This window comes from Haemaphysalis longicornis, unplaced genomic scaffold (assembly GCF_048455015.1).
Source record: "Haemaphysalis longicornis isolate Haplotype H1 unplaced genomic scaffold, Haemaphysalis longicornis Haplotype H1 scaffold_2, whole genome shotgun sequence".
NCBI lineage: Eukaryota > Metazoa > Arthropoda > Arachnida > Ixodida > Ixodidae > Haemaphysalis > Haemaphysalis longicornis.
The window spans coordinates 255,953,427-255,970,048 of record NW_027526295.1 but is presented as its reverse complement, the minus strand read 5'-3'; the positions used below and the strand labels follow the sequence as shown (position 1 = coordinate 255,970,048).

At 49.6% G+C, this 16,622-nt stretch overlaps 1 protein-coding gene across 4 annotated transcripts in view; it reads left to right on the top strand.

Moving 5' to 3' along the window:
- The window catches only part of LOC144170443 (E3 ubiquitin-protein ligase HECW2-like), a 49,588-nt gene extending 38,962 nt beyond the window's left edge, over positions 1–10,626 (top strand). For all 4 annotated transcript variants that reach the window (XM_077700244.1, XM_077700241.1, XM_077700242.1 and 1 more), the window contains exons 19-24: positions 50–170; positions 756–1,121; positions 1,431–1,710; positions 2,026–2,140; positions 2,902–3,100; positions 6,939–10,626. In XM_077700244.1, coding sequence (XP_077556370.1) covers positions 50–170; positions 756–1,121; positions 1,431–1,710; positions 2,026–2,140; positions 2,902–3,100; positions 6,939–7,050 — 1,193 coding nt within the window. In that variant the 3' untranslated portion in view covers positions 7,051–10,626. The remainder of the gene's footprint in view (positions 1–49; positions 171–755; positions 1,122–1,430; positions 1,711–2,025; positions 2,141–2,901; positions 3,101–6,938) is intronic.
- The last annotated feature ends 5,996 nt before the right edge of the window (positions 10,627–16,622 follow it).

Sequence of the window (16,622 nt, the reverse complement as noted above, 5' to 3'; positions counted from 1 at the left end):
CCCTGAATATGTATCAGAGTGGTTTCATCCCTGAATATATCTTTTGCAGGTCTACAAAGGGCTAACCTGAGGGCTCCGGCACCCTATCGGAGAGATTTTGAAGCCAAACTTAGGAATTTTTATCGAAAACTAGAATCCAAAGGCTACGGTCAAGGACCCAGCAAGTTAAAGTGAGTGTGAACTCTCTCAACACCCTTTTGCAAGCTGGTTTTAGGCTCTGCATGACATTGGAGTAGAATGTCTGGGGAGTGGTGGTGTGTCTTGAATACAAGGATGTTTTAATACCCAGATCTCATTTTTACTTCCTGAATGTTATTCTGCTAATGTGATCACGTTGTTATTCTAAATGTCTGCAGGACAACGGGCAAATTCCCCCTTTGCCAGGGAAGAAAGGAGTGTTCTTAGTAAAAACGGATGCTCTGATGGCTTTAGCATGTGAAGCATCTCAAATTTACACCTATCATTGTATTGTAACGGGCATATTTTGTTCAGTTAGCTGCCACACAAAAAGCAGCGGTTGTTGAATTGCACTTCACATAATATCCTGTTGTTTGCACTGCAACCCGTCCTGCTCTTCACTTAAACAAAGCAAGAATTGTGCATAACAAACTAGCAGGTTGCTTTGCACATCCATCATGAGGACGTTATAATGGCGTAAATAGCTTGTCGTTGGCACGTGTGGCTCATGGAGCCTTGTCGAACTGGCTGGATATTGGGATATTGCGCCCCTTGCTTACCCACCGCCCTACGTGCAGACTGAACATCCGGCGGGACCACCTGCTGGAGGACGCCTTCACCAAGGTGATGGCGGCCTCCAAGAAGGACCTGCAGAAGTCGCGGCTGTACGTGGGCTTTGCCGGGGAGGAGGGCCTGGACTACGGGGGCCCCTCGCGGGAGTTCTTCTTCCTGCTGTCGCGGGAGCTGTTCAACCCGTACTACGGCCTCTTCGAGTACTCGGCCAACGACACGTACACGGTGCAAGTGAGCCCCATGGCCGCCTTTGTGGACAACCAGCACGAGTGGTTCCGCTTCAGCGGGCGCGTGCTCGGCCTGGCCCTGGTGCACCAGCACCTGCTCGACGCCTTCTTCACCCGGCCCTTCTACAAGGCCCTCCTCCGGCTGTGAGTGGCTCGGCTCGGCTCGGCTTGTTTCTGCTTGGGCCGTCCTGGTCCTCTGCACTGAGGTTGCGCCAACTAGCGGAGCTTATCAACTGAGCGCAGTGTAATGGCAATCTAGTCTTCCTTTTGCTGGGCAACAGGCCGCCATGTCAAGGGATGGCTATGCTATAAATTGGAGTGGCTGAGGATGTTTTCTTTTTAGCATTAGCCAGCCCCAAGGATTATGGTTCATGGATATCTAGGCAATAGTTGGCTGACCGGGGGTGCAGTGTCAGGTGCAACCAAGAATCGCTGGTCCTCCCTCCCCTGCAGACCGTGCTCGCTTAGCGACCTGGAGTACCTGGACGCCGAGTTCCACCAGTCGCTGGTGTGGCTCAAGGAGAACGACATCAGCGACATGGGCCTGGAGCTGAGCTTCTCCGTGGTCGAGGAGGTGGCCGGCCACGTGCTGGAGCGCGAGCTCAAGCCCGGCGGCCGCGCCCTGCCCGTCTCGGAGCGCAACAAAAAGGAGTACATCGAGCGCATGCTCAAGTGGCGCCTCGAGCGCGGAGTCGCCCAGCAGACCGACTGCCTCGTCCGGGGGTTCTACGAGGTCAGTGGTGGGGGCAGGCATCGGGTTGTTTCCGTTACCGCGATTACAGTACGCACCAAATAACTTGCATTTGTGCAGCAGCTCAACTCCTTTGCCCATTGTGAAAGAAATACCCTTGCGCAGTAAGAAAGTAGTGAAACATTGATCTGCACTGTCGAGTCTAGTCCGCACTGTTTTAGACTAAAACGGTGCTCAGACATGGCGCTGATAGCTTTAGGAGTTGCGTATCCTGCCTCAAACAGCAAATGCGGGGCCACGTTTTGAAAATGCATGGGCGCTGTTCTCTCTCCCTCCCCCTGTCTGGCCTGTGCGCAGGTGGTGGACTCCAGGCTGGTGTCCGTCTTTGATGCCCGTGAGCTGGAGCTGGTGATTGCTGGCACAGCCGAGATTGATGTTGCGGACTGGAGGAAGAACACCGAGTATCGATCAGGTACGAGCCGCAGGGCTGCCAGCCGCATCGTGCGGAGCTTTAACAGGCCGTGGTTTTAAAAGCGCCTGCAGTGATGAAAGTGCTGCACCAAGACAGATTTGCCGCTACACACTGCACCAAGTGTCCTGCTTTGGGCATTGCCAGAGCTGTCTCAAAGTCGCACTAGATGAAGTCGTGAGAAGATGGGCAAATTGTATTTTATAAAATGTGAATGTGCATAGGCATTTAAGTTCGTGTTTTCACGCCACATTCCCCGGAAAGTTCACCTGCACGCGCTATGTACGTACCTCACCTTCTTACGCTTGTGCCTGTCTGATTGTGCGACCAGGTAGCAGCAGACAAGCAGTGGTGCAAAACCCACGCGTAACAGATGCTTTTTTACATTTCGCACTGGCAAGCCCAAGCGACTTTTTGCCCACTTTTAGCGCGTTTCCCACCGAGTTTCTTTTGCTTGCTCACGCCAGGAAAAGATCTACCACTTACTTGAGAAAAGACAAAGCATTAGGTTAAAAAAAAAAATGTGATCAGAAAAGTTTTCATTCATCAGTAAAGCGAAAGCTGCTATCTCGCTGCCTCTTCAGAGTGGCATTACGGAACCATGATGTCGGCTCTCTAGCATCAGTGAAGGGTGCTTCAGGACCCCTTTGATCTCAAACCTGAGTTCATGTGAGCCTACACTGAGGAGTTTACGTGTGGTGGCAGACTGACGAGAATGCAGCGGCGGCCCCGTGTGAGTGTGTTGCCTTCGCTTGTGCCCCCAGGCTACCACGACGGGCACCCCGTGATCCAGTGGTTCTGGCTGGCCATTGAGAAGTTTGACAACGAGCGGCGGCTGCGGCTGCTCCAGTTTGTCACGGGCACGTCCAGCATTCCATACGAGGGCTTTGCCGCCCTCCGGGGGAGCAACGGGCCCCGCAAGTTCTGCATCGAGAAGTGGGGCAAGCCTACCAGCCTGCCCAGGTGAGGGGAGTCTTCCTCAATCGAGGAGGGCTCGATGACGGGGCGTGCAGCAGATTGGTATACAAATGCTTGAAAGAATTGGGCAGTGTGGCAGGTGTGTCCCATCTGCGACCATTACTTTTCAAGAGCACCTAGTTCAGCAGCAGTGTATGGCAAAATTGACTTGGACATTCCGCTGTTCCTCAATCCTGTTTGTGTTCGTGCGAAAGCATTTCGTGAGGATATCAATTGACCATGAATAGCTGAGGCTGCTGCCTCCCATTGCCAGGCTGCACTGAGTTCCACTTTCTGGTCTGGCAGTTCACTGCAATGTTGACGAACAGGCAGACCTTGTGAGCTTTGCCTACCAAGTAGGGGTGTGCGAATATTCGATTTTCGAATTCGAATCGAATATTTCTTGCCCGAATAATTCGATTCGATTTTCGAATACCCAGCATTCGGACTTTCGAATAATTCGACGTGACGAATATTCCGAACGCTGCCAAAGTTGCGGCTAGATTAGTGTGGCCCTTACTGACCCGAACGTCGAAAGGTGTTGGTCAAACAATTGCCAGCGACCCGTTTTCGGCTAGGAAAGTTGTCTTTGAGGTTTGGACGTACTATCCCTTTTTTTCGCCCGCAGAGACTTCATTGCCGACATGTAATTAAGGGGAGACGCGGGTCTTGGAATCCCGAAATTTGGCCAAAAAATCGATTTTTAGAAATCGCCATTTTCGGAAAGTAGAGCTATTTTTCTACCGGTTAGCAAAATATCCAGACCCAGGAGTACGTATTTGAGCCATAATATCAATTTATAGCACCGACGCCCGCTAAAATCGGCTGAGATTCGACGCGAAAATAGCATTTTTTCGACGACTCGCCCCTCGGGTTCTACATGCCCCACGGCGTCCATCTTGGTCTCATTCGAAAGCACGTCTTTTCGTTTTCAATTCCCCGCCAGAACCACTCCGTTTCGTCCATTGGTTGCGAGTAAAACCGGGGTAGAAAAGAGACGGAACGCGCCGCCCAATTGGCTACTGACTGCACGTGACCGCAGAGCGCAACCTCATTGGCTGGGCGCCGTGGGTCGTCTGCTCGGCACTCTCATCACAGTGCAACGGCTCATGTATTCATCTATGCGAGGACCGGCAAAAGCCCCGCATGGCGTAAAAATAAAGTAAATATGTCTATCGATAACTGAAAGGAAGAACTACCAGCATTAAAAGCGCCTGGAGTACGATTTTCTGCGTGTCTGACGACGACTTTTCGCGAGAACGGCGCCGAGACGGAGGTAGGCTTAGCGCCCCCGCGGGCTGCCGAGACGATAGCGTAGCGATATGATTACGCCTGCGGGGGCACTAAGTTGCGTCTATCTTTCGATCAGCAGCAAATAGAAAGAAAAGAAATGATAAAGTGGAGGATGCCGCACGCCGACGTCGCAAGGGAAGTGTGTTCATTCTGTTATCAAGGATGCCGCGGCGGGTCGGCCCGCACTCCGGCGCGCGCTTCCTTGTCGGCAGGTTACCATATAGATGAGCGATTTGGGAATTATAAATGCTCGCACTGAGCACAATGCGCGTTAGTGACGTGATATACGAGTAGATTAGACCGAAAACGTGGTTATCCCACCTAGCCAAGCACGTGCACGTTACAGAACAGTGGCAGGCATTCCGTTACCAGCCCCTTCGCTGCAACTCATTTCACGCGATGCAAATCCGATTTGATGGCTACAAATGAAGCAGTAACATAACAAAATAAACGTTTACAACTGTGGTGCACGATCGGCACCTCAGCCCTAGTCGCCAAAGAGTGACGGCGCGCTGCCAACAGCATAAAAATTGAAGCAACGTTCTGGCTTTGCTTTTGTTCAGTTTTTCTGCCAGGTGCCATCTGTAGACAGAGGATTTCATAATTTTCCCACCAACGGATTTCAGCAAACTTGGTATGCTCTTGTTGAGCGAAAAGCGAGCTACATTCTAGAACCTTTCTTTTTTTCATATGCTCAATAGATAAAACTGTCACTTGTAGTAAAACTTCAACTGCGATTTTCTCAGCTTCCCTTTTTTTGCATATGTGCCTAGCCTTACAGGGGTTTTGAGGTAGTTTTTTTCGAAGAATTTCTACAAGTGTTATACCGTTGAATTCGGGATAAAATGAACTGCATGCTGAAGCTATTTTAATTGGCTCATTTTGCCTCAAATAAATGTTATGAGTTATAATTAGAGGTCATTAAGTTTTCAGAAAACTCTACTTGGCATAATTTTATTAATTCTATCCAATCAACTATCTTTACAGGAATATAAATAGCTTCAGCATGCATGGCAGGTCTTAAGCTACACATCCATACCATTTATTTTAAGAAAAATTTAATAAAAAGTTCCTTAAAGGCCCGTAAGAAATTACTTAATTAGGCTCTAGTGTTTTCTTTATAACTCAAAAAATAATTGTACCACTTGAAAACTAATTACATATTTGAAATGAGGAAGACAAAACACATATGCACAGTGATTTTCATTATCACAGACCAATTAATAAAAAAGTTGATTTCAAGACCCACGTCTCCCCTTAAATAGTTCCTCGATTTTTTTGCGTCACTGTCATACACGCAAAGAAGGAGCGACACAGCAGTCTTTAGCGTGCAGAAAACGTTCCTCACATACGGGTTTTTGTAATAATGAGGTGCGTTTCCGTTTTCACGTCACTGGAAGCAAATATGATGCGTCCCACTCGGGACAAAACAAACAAATTACTACGACGACGCCATTTTGTGATGGTGATGACACTGACTCTTCCCCCCTGATAGTCGGCCGTAAAATATCATTTTTCTTTTGTTAATTAATTTTATCACACGACTGTGCAGCCGCAAAATAGCATATAATTATGGTCTTGTTAAATTTCTGTGATTTTGGCCTTGCTGTAACACACTATCATCACCCGTTCTAGACCCTTTCTTGACGCCTATCCATAGCCAACCTGACGGTCGTCGCCGTCGTCACCATGGTCGTCGCACGCCCGTGATTATCCTCCTGTGTAACGTCCGTGTGCCGTGCCATTCAGCATGAATAGCCACGGTGAAAAAAGAAGCGTAATTTGGAAGTTTTTCGAGAAGGCAAGTCTGTCCTCTGCCATCTGCAAGAAATGCGGCTCCACGCTCAAGACGCTGGCAAGCACGACAAGCCCGCTCTTGAATCACTTGAAGAGCAAACACCACGTTCACTACTTGGAGATATTCGGAGAATTTGTAATACTTTTAACATGACAGTTTGCGATTTCTTTAATTCCTTTTAGTGTATTTACTACTATTTAGAGCTCAAGGACATGAGCATGTGTTTGTTAGTGTCCAACCTACTTGTTATTCCAAATAAAAGCTTTGGTATTCGATATTCGATATTTTTGTCCACTATTCGACACTATTCGATTCGAATTCGATTCGAGATAAAATTTCACTATTCGCACACCCCTACTACCAAGCTGTCATTTGAGGGCTCTGTCCATCTGTGAAAAAATTCACCAGTCGTCCATGCTTTCCTGTTAGACCCATAGGTATTGGTTACTTGCTTTTCCCAACCACGAGTTCTTGAGCTTTGTCACTCTATTGAGGTCGGGGACAGATAACAATGTTGTGCTGAAAGGCGGTAAAATCAATCCTCTACACTCCGGACTATTGAAACTGAAACTTGCGGGAATCGTTTTTGTTTTGGCGCGAAAAAATGCCGGGAAAAGTGTTTATTCGCATGGTATTGTGGATGTTTCATGTATGCAACACAGTTGCTCAGCAATTTGCTGTGATTTTTTTTGTATTCCCCCCCCCCTTCGGTCAATTCTAACTCTGCGACTCTGTCCACCTCCCATTCCCTAGGGCCCACACCTGCTTCAACCGGCTAGACCTGCCTCCGTATTCGTCGTTCGACATGCTTCATGAAAAACTCCTCCTTGCCGTTGAAGAGTCGAGCACCTTTGGCATTGAGTGACCTGTGTCGTCGTGCCATGAGAGCATGATTGGAACTTGCCTGCTGTGCTTGGGGGGCCACCCCAGGGGGCAGAGCAGCGCCGCGCCCCGCGCGCTTGTCTTGTCGTCCTCCTCCTGTGTTGGAAGTGCCTGCTACTGCTGCTGCCTGTTTGCTCGGGGAGCCATCCACGCCGACGACAATCCCCTACCTCCCCCCTGGGGCTGCGATGTTGGGCCTCCTTCGGCCTCTGTCCACTAGCTGACCTTCATTCGGCAGATCTTGAAGGAGGAGGGCAGGTCGACGGCAAGGCTACCTCCGGCCGAACTTGCCGGGATCCTGCACGCGTGTGGCCTCTTGTTTTCGAGTTTTTAACGCTGCGAGTCCTTTTCATTTGGGACAGCTTTATTTGGTCACAGAGGGTGCCTTATGTTTTTAAACATTTCCGATTGCAGTGGGTGTAGAGTGGGTGCGTGCGGGCTTTTATTTTTTCTTTTGCCGGAAGAGAGATTTGCTGCCTGGAGGTGATAAGGGAAACAAATGTGAGGGAGCTGCAGAGGACAGACTAGCATGAGTGGGCGTGCGCGTGTGTGTTTGCGGAAAGTTAGTTTTGTGGCACGGTGGTTGCCGCTGGGCTGGGCTTTCATGTTTTCTTTTGTGTGTTGTGCGTGTGACTGTCCCGTTTGTGTCGGCCAGTGGACAGTAGCAGCGTGCATTACTCCTACCACACCATTGTAGATGTTCTGAACAACGGGCTCAAGTGCAGGCCAGTAGTCCAACTCCCTGCAAACTGGCTTTTGCTTTGAAGCAATGATGCACACCTGGCAAGAATCCTGGCACTCTGGGGGCTAAGGTACGCGAGACCACGTACAAAATACTGTGTTCACATGGATTTCTGCGCTGCGGCTTCGTAAAGGGCTCGGCTGAAGCCGACGTGTGTCTAACTCATTGCTACGTATGAATCTGTGCAGGGAATCTTTTTTTATTATTATTTTGTGCACTGCCGCCGAAGCTGTTGTGTTGGTGGCTGCTTGCCATCTTCTGTGCCAGTTTTGCTGATGCAGCAAAAACAAAGTTCCTCCTGTGCCGCCGCCGTTTTGAAATTGGATGTGTGTCGAGATTGCAGTGTGTAGCAACTGTTGTGTGTAGGTTCTATTTATTTATCCTTTGTCTCAGGGCACCAATGGTGATGAGCCACTCTATTATAGTGCACAATATTGACCCTTACGTTAATGAGGCTTTATACCCGGTTGTGTACAGTACTGACAAGCCATTTCTTCTCGCCGGTTATGAGCACTTGTTATTTTCAGTAAGCTCTGGAAGCGAGCTTTGCCACGTCTAACAATTTATTCACTAACTATTCTAGGAATGTGCATATACATATATATATATATATATATATATATATATTTACATTATTATATTGAGTATTTTATGTTGTGCTGTCGTGTAAAATTGTGGCTAGAAAAGTGGAACATTTTTTTTCTCTTGAGTGCTGCTTCATTGTATTCTTATGGTGTTGAGTCCATTGTGATAGGCTTATTGCAGTGTGCTTAAAACTGTAATGATGGTTTCCAACCTTGCTTCTCATTCCAAAAAGAGCGTTGAGTGCAAACGTCTGTTTTTCTGCTGCAGGCCGATAGTGCCTCTTCCTTTCGAACAATGTTTTTTAATTTTTATTAAATACATGTGTATTTGTACCTGTTTTTTAGCTGCAATCAGTAAAGAGAAAAGGTCAATATTTTACCTGGATTATCAGCAAATTATTGGTTTGTACCAAGAGAATGTAGCAAAAACAAAAAAACGGACTTTTTGGTGTAGATGCATTTTGTTTCCAGATGGTCTCGAACAAGGTTTTCTAAAAGGTCTCTATAAAATATTTTTCGGCTGCGCATCATGTAGAGCCAATGTGCTGCGTAGTTGTTCCAGTGAGTTGTAATTATTTGCCATGCGATCATCAGATTGGAAACTCTTGCGTGTTGCTCGACAGGATAGACATGCGTCTCTCTTACCACATTCTTTTTGAGCTTGTCAGGTGCCCGCTATGCTGACAGTTGGCATAAGTGAGATACTTCAAGTGGGATGGAATTCTTCCTGCCGTTGTTGCAACTAAAAAACAAAAACAAAAAAGGAACAAGCTGTGGCAGAGATAATCTCGGCATGGACTGCGCGGCACTTTATTGCAGGTAACAGCTGTGCACTTTGTGGCCAGCCAAGTGCCCCTTGTGTTCGGCACCAGCACAGCCTCAGCTTGCGAGTGCATGTCATGTGCTGCTGCAGAATTGTTTGGAAGAACAAACAGCTTTGGGAAGTTTAATTTACATCATCTAGGTATCACGTTTTTGTATTTGGTTTTTACTCTTGACTGGCCTGTTTTTCTGCATTTTGCTCTTGGTTACTTAAGTAACCGCAAACCAACCTGATCTATCGTGATTACCGTTCAGTGTTATCTGGCTTTCAGTTTTATCCCAACATATGCGTTTGTCTATGATATAGGAAAGCTTGTGAAATGTGTGCTCGTTACTCTATAGGTTTTACTTTTTTATTTGTAATGTGCATTCAAATTGAATTATGGCAGTATTACTTAGCTCTTGAGTTTTCTCAGTGCTAACACTGCATTTGAACCTCGTGAACATCGTAACCATGAATTGCAGGCCACATGTGATGCAATTTCGGTTCTGTTAAAGGGAGCCCAAATCCTGAAATGTGGAGCACATTTTTTTTCTGTAAAAATGTTTAAATCGGCATTGCAAAGTGGTCATTTTTTTTAGATGCAGAAGCCAAAGCTTAATTTTGTGTGCATTTATTTTCATCTAAAAGCTGAGGTAAAGACACTACATAATGTCCCATTTCATCTCACTGAATCAGTCGAGTGTTGCAACACATTCGTGGTTTGGGTCGCATATATCTGATATGCGGTTACACGGTTTGGGCTGTTTTTTGCATGGCGTGACCAGTGGTGTTTGCTGCGAATTTTGGTCTACACACTTCATGGGGGGAAAGCTTCAAGGACTGTATGCTTGTGTGTGGGTGCACGTGCCGCTGTGTCGTGGTCCAGCTCTCTTCCTCTTTCATTCTGACGGACAAGGACAAGTGTGACGGAGAAAAATTTGTACAAAGGAACGAGAAGTGGAAGCACCTAGCCGGTACCGAAGCGTGTAGCGGGCGCTCGCTTTTTGTACAGCTGCTGGCAGCGTCCATCGTGGATGCCCGAGCCGCTATGTTGATAATAAGTGCGTCCTTGGTCTCTGGCAAGAGAACTGTTTCCTCGCGGTCTGTCTTGGCTATGCGTGAAGCTTGATGCGACTATTTTGGTATACGCTATTACTAGGACACAAGCCAGCATGCCTGGCACGAGCCCTTTTTCGGAGCCTGGTGTCCTCGTAGGCCTGTAGGCAGTGTGCGTGTCTGCTAGCTTTTTTACGAGCCTCGATCCTTCTCCTCGCCTCCCCGTCATTTCCCATCCCAATTCCTCAGCTGCCGCTGCTGTGTGTGCACAATGCACGCACGCGTTACTTTGTACAGTGTGTATGTAAACGAGAACAAGGGACGCAGCGCTCCTGTGTATTATAGAGCAATAAAAAAATAACTTCGGCTGGATTCCGGAAGCCTTGGCATTGTCTGACATTGGCTGCGAGCCCTGGTCTCATGACAAGTGGCTAGGGTTGGCGACTACAGTAAAGCCCGCCTATATCGTACACGGATATATCTAATTATTGCCTATATCGAACACTTGTATGATTCTGGTAGAAATTACATGCATTTAAAACTTTTTATATCGAATGCGATTTTGCTCACAATGGATATATCGAACTCTCCCGCGCGGGATTTTTCGCTCTCCCGTAGCCATGCAGCAGGCTTTCCCGCAGTACATCGGCGCGCAGTGGTGGTGCGGGTGTAGTTTGCGACTCCCGCGCGAGCTCGGGCGTGTCCAAATCCAACATTACTAGAATACGTCCAAACCGGTTGTGGCAGAGTGGACCAGCTCCACGCATGCATGCCGTTGGAGCCGAGGCTGCGGTGTCGAGCCGGGCTGCGGTGTCACCGAACTTCAAGGCCGCGCCACTCGCTGCGCGCACTTGCTCGGTTCGCGGGGTTCGCCGTTATTCGCTTGTATCCATGCTTGTCTCCGCTCTGTCAAAGACGCTGAGGACTCCGTACCGCTTCCGACCATGAGCGAAGCCGTCGCTGCCGTGGCCCTGCTACGGCGATACGGCAGTGTGATTGAGGGCAGCGGTCTTGTGCTTGTCGCTGTTTAGATACCTTGGAGAAAGCAGTCACCAGCAACGCGTAGCGCTCCAAGAACCAGGCTACACTCACGCAGTTCGTCCGCCCCAATAAATTGTTTTCTTTCCGAGAATGTGTCGTATCAATAGTGAACTGCAGGGTGGTAAGAGCTCAGCCTTAGCTCGTAACTCCGTCGGCAAGATTGCTCTTGTCGAGGGGTTGCATCGAGGGGTTGCATCGAGTGGTTACGAAGACTGGCCGGCGAGGTTTCTTTTAAGTGCGAATGCACTTCTTAAGCGACCCTGAATCACGCGTCCACCGCCGTCCGTCCATCCGCACCACATACCCACTTAGGGCGATTGGCCAAGAAGAGTTTTTAAGTGCGAAAGCGACCCCACCACATACCCACTTAGGGCGATTGGCCAAGAAGAGTTCCTTCGCTACCCATTCGGCATATCTTCGTGATACTAACCACTTCCTACGGGAAATTAACAACATAAAAATCCCTGATGGCGCCTTCCTTGTAACTATAGATGTAACTTCTCTGTACACAAATATACCTCACCGAGATGGGATTGAAGCCCTGGTTGAATCCTATAGCATACATCGGGATCACGAGGCACCAAGCCCACAAGTCATTGAAACTTTGACCAGGCTAGTGTGGAATTAAATAGCTTTTAATTCCACAATCAGTATTATCTTAAGCGACCCTGAATCACGCGTCCACCGCCGTCCGTCCGTCCGCACCACATACCCACTTAGGGCGATTGGCCAAGAAGAGTTCCTTCGCATCACCCGTGCATTCGCACTTCCCCATGCTCCCCTTCGGGGAAATGCGGGTGAATTTTTGTTTGTTTTGACTATGAGCGCCGGAGGTTGGAGCAGCCTTTCGAGTGCCTTTTTTTTTTTTTTTTTTGTTGTTCTCTTGTGGTCGGGGGCTGCGGACCCCGCTCAACGCTTCGGCAGCGGAAAGGAACCGTTTGACGCTAATTCTCAGAAGCAGGAGAGGGGCGAGGCCGTGTGGTGCATTGCTCGCACCGGGCGCGTCGGGTGTCAAGTTCTGGAGCGGACTGGAAGCGGCCGGTTGTAAATCACTGGGCAGACTCGATGCAAAGACGCGAAATGTCAAAGTGGCGGCGGCCACTTTCTTTAAACAAATCACGACACTTTGCCGGTCTGTTTTGAAATGGGGAATTCGGGGAATGACTGGAAGCAGCTGCAGGTGGCCACTGGGAAGCGGGGATGAAGCGATGGCGGCGATCCTCGTTAACAAACTGCGCCAGCACAACACAGATGTGCATTGGAACGACGGTTCGGGATTTATTGCTTTCGGTCCCTGTGAGGCTACTCCTAAATCAGTGTAACAACGCGTCAGACTTAAGTAGTTTGTTGGTTTTTAGTGTTGCGGCTTCCGGTGCGAATCCTTTCTGAGTATTGACGTCTAGTTTGCGTGAGAATGGGAAAGGAGTTTTGGACAAGGGGTGGGCCAATTGCCTAATTATGAGCTCCGCCTGTGGGTGGCTGTGCGGCCTATAAACGGCCAGAACTGTTATGTGCCCTCTTCTCTTTCTTGGGTTCTGCCCTCTTTGTGGGTGGGTTTTTCTCAATAAAATCAAGGTGTTTGGAGTTTTTTGGGATGGCTGAGCGGACAACGAGGAGTCCGCTAGCTAACTTGTCATGCCTTGTGAACTGCAACTGTAAATAAATTGTAAATAGTCGTGTGGTAAATCATTGTCGGCTATGTGCCTCTGATCATCGAGCCGTCTTCAACATCTTTCATCCATCGACCGATCCTCTGCTAGCATTCAGACTAGCGGGAAACTTAACTGGTGCCGTGACCAGGATCGTTCGAGAGGCTTCCGGGTGGACGACGGAGAGGCTACCCACGACTGGGGCGACATCCCGGTGCGAGGCCCCAAGGAGCAGGAGCTCCAAGCTGCAGAGGCGACACCAAGAAAGAGTACGGGGTGGCATCTTCGTGAGAGACTCCGTTGGGCAGAAGCTCCAAGCTGCGGCGGTGAGGACGCCCTTGGGACGGGCGAGAGCTGCATCATCGAGAAGCGGAGGCTTCAGAGTGGAGTGGCTGCAGCGCCTGGCGTCAGCGACGACCAGGAGTTCGAGGGTTCAAGCTGAGGCTCGGAGGCGATGCAACCACTCCGTGAGGGGCGTCGGGAGCTGAGTCCTGACCTAATCGTCGGGATCAGCGCAGCGGATCTTCGAGGCGTCGAGATCCAGGGCACCGGTGACAGCGACAGGGGCTGACCGAGAGCCAGCAGCAGAATCGGCGGCGCTACGAGAGGCTACGTCGGCGATGCCGCCACAACCAGACCCGGAGTGAACACAGGTGGGCCCTGATTTGTTTCCTCCGGTTCTATGATGGCACCCACGACACGGTCGCAAGACCAACAAGGAGAAGTGGTAGAGGGGGATGGGTCCAATTCATCCAACCAGACTGAGGTGAGCGATTCGCCAGTGGTGACAGCGCAGTAGATAGTAGCGAGCGAAAGCGATACGGACGCGCTTAAGTTTCAGCTGGAAGCCCTGTAAATCCAGTTGGAGATTATGAAGCTGGAATTTGAAGAACTGAAACTGCAGAGTTCACGGAGCAGTGGTAGGACGAGTGCAAATGAGTCGAAATTTAAAATTTACGCGGATACATTGCGGGCTGTCCTTGCCCCGATGCCGGAATCGGAGGAGCTTTCGCCTGCATGGTTCCGTAGCTCCAAAAACATAATCAAGACGTGCGAGATTCCTGGTGAGGCAGCCGGATCCATCATCCTTCCGTTTCTAAACGAAAAGAGCCGCATGCTCATTGCGAACAAGTCGGTTGGCCGACAGCTTTTGTATGCCGAGGTCAGGGACGCCATCCTAGAAGAGGTAAAGTTGACGCCAGAAGAATACAGACGGAGATTTTATGGGTGCAAAAAGGGGAATGAGACATGGGGCCAATTTGTCACTAAAATTGAGGTGTTGCTGGACTATTATCTCCGGAGCCGCAACGTGTTGAGATGAGTTGAGGCCCTAGATGAGTTGAGGTCACTGCTAATTGTGGACCGTGCCAAGCAACTCATGGATGATGAGTTGCGCTCGTATGTCCTTCACCATGAAACGAAGGACTGGTTAAAGCCGAAGGAAGTCGTGTCGCTTGCGCAGAAGTTTGAAGATAGTAGGCCCAGGCATCGCACTGCTAACCAGCGGAGCAGTGAAGTGAGTGGGGCGCCGCGCGCAGACAGGAATCGCGAGCCCGCAGACAAGAACACAAGAGGGGAGCACAGGCCTTCACCGAACTGCTACAGCTGCGGCCGCATCGGTCACCTGCAGTATAACTGTCCCCAGGATAAGAGAGGGCAGCCGGCTGCTGAGGGGCAAAATAAATCGCAGTCGTCGATGTTAACTGCGAGAGCACTCTGCGAGTCGAGCGAGGTACTGGGGTGTGGCACGGCTAAGGGGACACCGGTGTCCAAGCTGACGTGGATCGAGCTCAGCTCGGGGAAGACGCCACTGAAAGCTCTCTTAGATTCAGGAACGGAGATATCGGTGTTAAGAAAGGAGCTAGTGCCAGATGCCGTAAAGGAAAAGGGTTCAGGCAAGCTCAGGATGTGCGGTACGTTTGGGCCCACTATCGAGGCAGACCTCATGTACGTTCCATTGAGTTTGGGTGCGGGAAACGGTAGCGTGAGCCCGCATTTGCAAGCACTCTGTGCGGTAACTGATAAGTTGGCTGAGGGTGTGGACGCCTTGCTTACGCCAGATTTGTACGATGAGCTGAGGCAGGCCCTGAAGGAAGCCGTTGACCTCGCCAGTAGGATTGTACAGGCGGAGAAAGATATGGCACGACAAGAGGGCGTAGAGCACGTAGAATTTGAAGTAGAGTCAGAGGAGTTGGGGATAGCCTGGAAAGTGAAGAAATCGCGCAGGCGGCAGCAGTTGAAGTGCGGCCACGTGAGGGTAATACCACGGCTAACACGGCGTTTGCAGGAGAGCAAAGGGATGATGTGTCGCTCGAGGGTGCGTGGGAGCAGGCGCGAGCGGACTCGCATGGGATGGTGATAGAGGATGGCTTTCTCCTTCATGCGGAAGTGATAATCAATAGGCCGTGTAAGCAGCTGGTTCTCCCTGAAACACGCCGCAGGGAGGTACTTGTGCTCGCACATGACAGACCATGTGGGGGTCATTTCTCTCAAAAGAAGACAAACCAGCGCATCCGGAGTGCGTTTTTCTGGCCGAACCTGGCGAGTGACGTTAACTTGTCATTCGTGCCAGGCGTTTGTTAACCAGAGACAGGGGTGAGACAGCTGCGCATATTGCGCAGTTTTGATACAAATTTGTTTTCCTGCGCCAGGCTGCTCCAAAAGCTTGAAAATCGCAAAAATTGCGCCAAACTGCTCCAAAACAGTCTGAGAGCCAAGGATTTTAACGCTCCCGTCAGTCTCAGAGGGGAAAAATGCTTACTAACGGCATAATTTTTCAGCACCCCCAAGGTGATGCTGTTTGTAAAGGTTTGGTTGATTTATCATTCAATAAAACACCGCATGAAACTGCCTCAGAGATAGTCTCTTTTTTTTTTTTCGAAAGTCTCGTCAGGTTGCACATGTTACACTCTGCGAGTTTTAAAGTTTCCCTATCGAAACTGCGTACTGAGTACTGCGTACTGAGGCGACAAACTACTTGTGCAAGTTGACGAAAAAACGGCAATTTTCGGAGCGCCTTATCTCCGGAACGACATCAGCGCTCAGCGGGCGCCGCCATCTTGGTGTGGTGAAGATTGGAAAACATGACCGCCGGGCGAAGCAGTTGCTCTGGCTGAGTGTCTTCGCCGATTTGTGCCGTGGTTTTGGTTATGGGGGTGGCTGGGTTTACATTTAGTCGTTTGATCTGTTGCGGCGGGAAGCTGTGCGACTCGAAAGACGGGAGTTCATCAAAAACAACGTGCTGCTGGCGAATTCGCCGTGTTTCGGCGTTGAGTGTGAGGCGCGGTGCGTGCTTGAAGTGAAATTTCGCACTCGTTGCGGTGTTATGAAACTCTGATTTATTGCTGCCCCTGACAGCAAGCTTGCGAGCGGCGGGAATGGGACGATAGACGCTGCAGAAGTGGCGGCGCAGGCTACATCACCGCAAAATATTCAAGCAGTGTCTGAGGACGGGCTATTATTGCACGCTAGTAATAATGGTTCATCTATCTGAAGTGAAATTTGGAGCCAAGGGAAAGGTGGCTGAACATACCAACGTTCCTCAAATTACGATCGTAGTGAACGTGTACCTTGGGGATTTAAATGGGTTGGGGGGGGGGTTCGACGGCTGTCACCTCGCTTTGCGCAACTTTTGCCGTGGCTCTACACTTGTGCGTAAAGCCGGGTCTGGGATTGCAA